Source organism: Babylonia areolata, chromosome 34 (assembly GCF_041734735.1).
Source record: "Babylonia areolata isolate BAREFJ2019XMU chromosome 34, ASM4173473v1, whole genome shotgun sequence".
NCBI lineage: Eukaryota > Metazoa > Mollusca > Gastropoda > Neogastropoda > Buccinidae > Babylonia > Babylonia areolata.
Window position 1 is genome coordinate 16415359 of NC_134909.1, and position 2500 is coordinate 16417858.

General features: G+C 46.9%; 2 protein-coding genes across 3 annotated transcripts in view; both read left to right on the plus strand.

Annotated features, from left to right (window-relative positions):
• The window catches only part of LOC143277697 (ABC transporter G family member 20-like), a 328227-nt gene that overhangs the window by 174814 nt on the left and 150913 nt on the right, over positions 1-2500 (plus strand). The gene's annotated exons all lie outside the window — the stretch shown is intronic.
• The window catches only part of LOC143277523 (kyphoscoliosis peptidase-like), a 20590-nt gene that overhangs the window by 6814 nt on the left and 11276 nt on the right, over positions 1-2500 (plus strand). For both annotated transcript variants that reach the window (XM_076582391.1, XM_076582392.1), the window contains exon 4: positions 451-566. In XM_076582391.1, coding sequence (XP_076438506.1) covers positions 451-566 — 116 coding nt within the window. The remainder of the gene's footprint in view (positions 1-450; positions 567-2500) is intronic.

The following is a 2500-nucleotide window of genomic DNA, read 5'->3' on the forward strand; positions in this document are numbered from 1 at the left end:
CAACACACGGGACCTCGGTTTATCAAAGTCTCCGTCTCCTCCAAAAAGACTAACACAGACACCACCACCACACACGCACAAGTGGATGGGGTGGTGGGGTGGTGGTGGTGGTTTTGGTGGAGTAGATAGTGTCGTGTTATCGGAACTCAGTCTCAGCCTTTAACCAGCTCAAGAAGATGTCCACCATCGACAGGAAGTGACGGAATAGTGAAAAACCGGAAACCAGCGAAATGAAAGTATAAAGTCATTTTCATAGAACGAATATTGCTACGACACAGTAAAAAAAAAAAAAAAAAAAAAAAAATCAAGATCCATATGTATATATATATATAGATATTTTTTTTCTTTCCGGGACTTGAACCCATGGACACTGATTTTCTAGTCAGGCGTGTTACCACTGGGCCACAACGACTCCATGTTGTATTATTCTTATTTTTCTTTTCCCGGCAGGTGTCCAAGACTTCTGCCAACTCCGTGGAAGAACTTGCGAAGGTGTTGACCACAAAGTACCGTGACGACATGCTGAAGCTTCGAGCCCTCTTCTGCTGGTTGGCGCTGAACGTGAGGTGAGCACCTACACCCCCCCCCACTCCCCCCCCTCTCTCTGTCCCTCGCGCCCCTCCCCCACCCCCCTCTCTCTCTCTCTCTAGCCCTCTCTCTCCTCCCTCTCTCTCTGTCCCTCCCCCTCTCTCCCCCCCTCTCTCTCCCCCCTCTCTCTCTAGCCCTCCCCCTCTCTCTCTCCCTCCCTTCTTCCCTCTCTCTCCACCCTCTCTCTGTTCCCCCCCCCCTATCTCTCTGTCCCTTTCCCCATCCCCTCTCTCTCTGTCCCTCCCCCCTCTTTCTGTCCCTCCCCCTCTCTCAATCTGTCCCTCCCCCCTCTCCCCCTCTCTCTCTGTCAATCCCCCCTTTCTCTTCCCCCCCTCTCTCTCTCTGTCCCTCAACCCCCCTCTCTCTGTGTCCCGCCCCACACCCCACCCTCTCTCTCTCTGTCCCTCCCCCCTCTCCCCCTCTCTTTCTGTCCCCCCTCTCTCTCTCTTTCTGTCCCCCCCCCTCTCTCTCTCTGTGTCCCTCCCACCCCTCTGTCTCCTTCATTCCCCACCACACCCTACACCACACTATGGCACTCATAAGGGGATCGATTAAAATTGAAATCCATCACACGACGACCACGAAATAATAAAAAAATTAAAAATAAAGTAAAATAAACCACCTCGCATCAACAGTTTTTCAATTATCAATTTCTCAAGGATGCGTAACTGCGTTCGGACAAATCCATACACGCTACACCACACCTGCTAGGCAGATGCCTGACCAGCAGCATAACCCAACGCGCTTAGTCAGGCCTTGAGTGCATACATATATATATATATATATATATATATATATATATATATATATATATATCTACTTGTGTAGCTATCAGAGTGGATGTCCTCTACAGAATTTTACCAGAGGACAACACCCTCGTGCTTTTTCAGTTTCGCCAAGTGCGTGCTGCACACGGGACCTCGGTTTAACTCTCTCCATACGAACGGCGAAAGAGACGACGTTAACAGCGTTTCACCCCAATTACCATCATCAAAATATTGCAAGCCGAAGGCTCTTATACTGAAGAGGTGAATGTTGACAAAGAATACCACAATTCTGACGACGGAAGCTAAAGGTTGGGTCATTGAGACACCCACTGGACATCCGAGGGGTCTGTGTAGAGGAGAAGAGAGGACTGGCCGTACTGAGTGAGTTAAATTAACCTCTCATCCGAATGACCAGACGCTCCGTTTTGATCTTCTGGTCAAACTTGGGAGAAAGGGCGAGACAGGGTTTGAACCCAGACCCTCACGGACCTCTCTGTATTGGCAGATGAGCGTCTTAACCATTCAGCCACCTTCCTAGATCTCCGTAATCGTCAGAACAACGACGACGTTGAGCCGCGAAGCAAGCGACCGGTCACCTTTAAGTTCGACACTGCAGTGACTGGTCTCCACAACCAGCACGCACTCTCAAACCGTGAAACTGATGTGACACGCAACTTCTAGTAAAACATTTTAAAAAGGTATTCTTAAATTAAGATTTCCACTTTCGAAAATACAAATATACCAGTTTCATTTTAAGCACACACACACACACACACACACACACACACACACACAGTGTTTTTGAAATAACTTGTATAAGTAACGGATTTTCAGAATAAGTTATGCTTCTATAGAGAGATTATAAATTGTCAATACCCACTTACAATAGATTAAGAGGATTATATTTATATACCCCATAAGGTGTATTGTGCAGAATGTGTTGGGTTTGTGACTATGAATTTTTATTTCATGCCTTTTTTTGATAATCATAACTCCCCCTAAAAATTAAATGATAGATACTACAGCTACTGCTGTTGTTGTTGCTGCTGCTGCTTCTGTTGCTACTTCTACTGCTGATGCTACTACTACTGTTGCTGCTACTTCTACTGCTACTACTACTGTTGCTGCTGCTACACTGCTTCTGC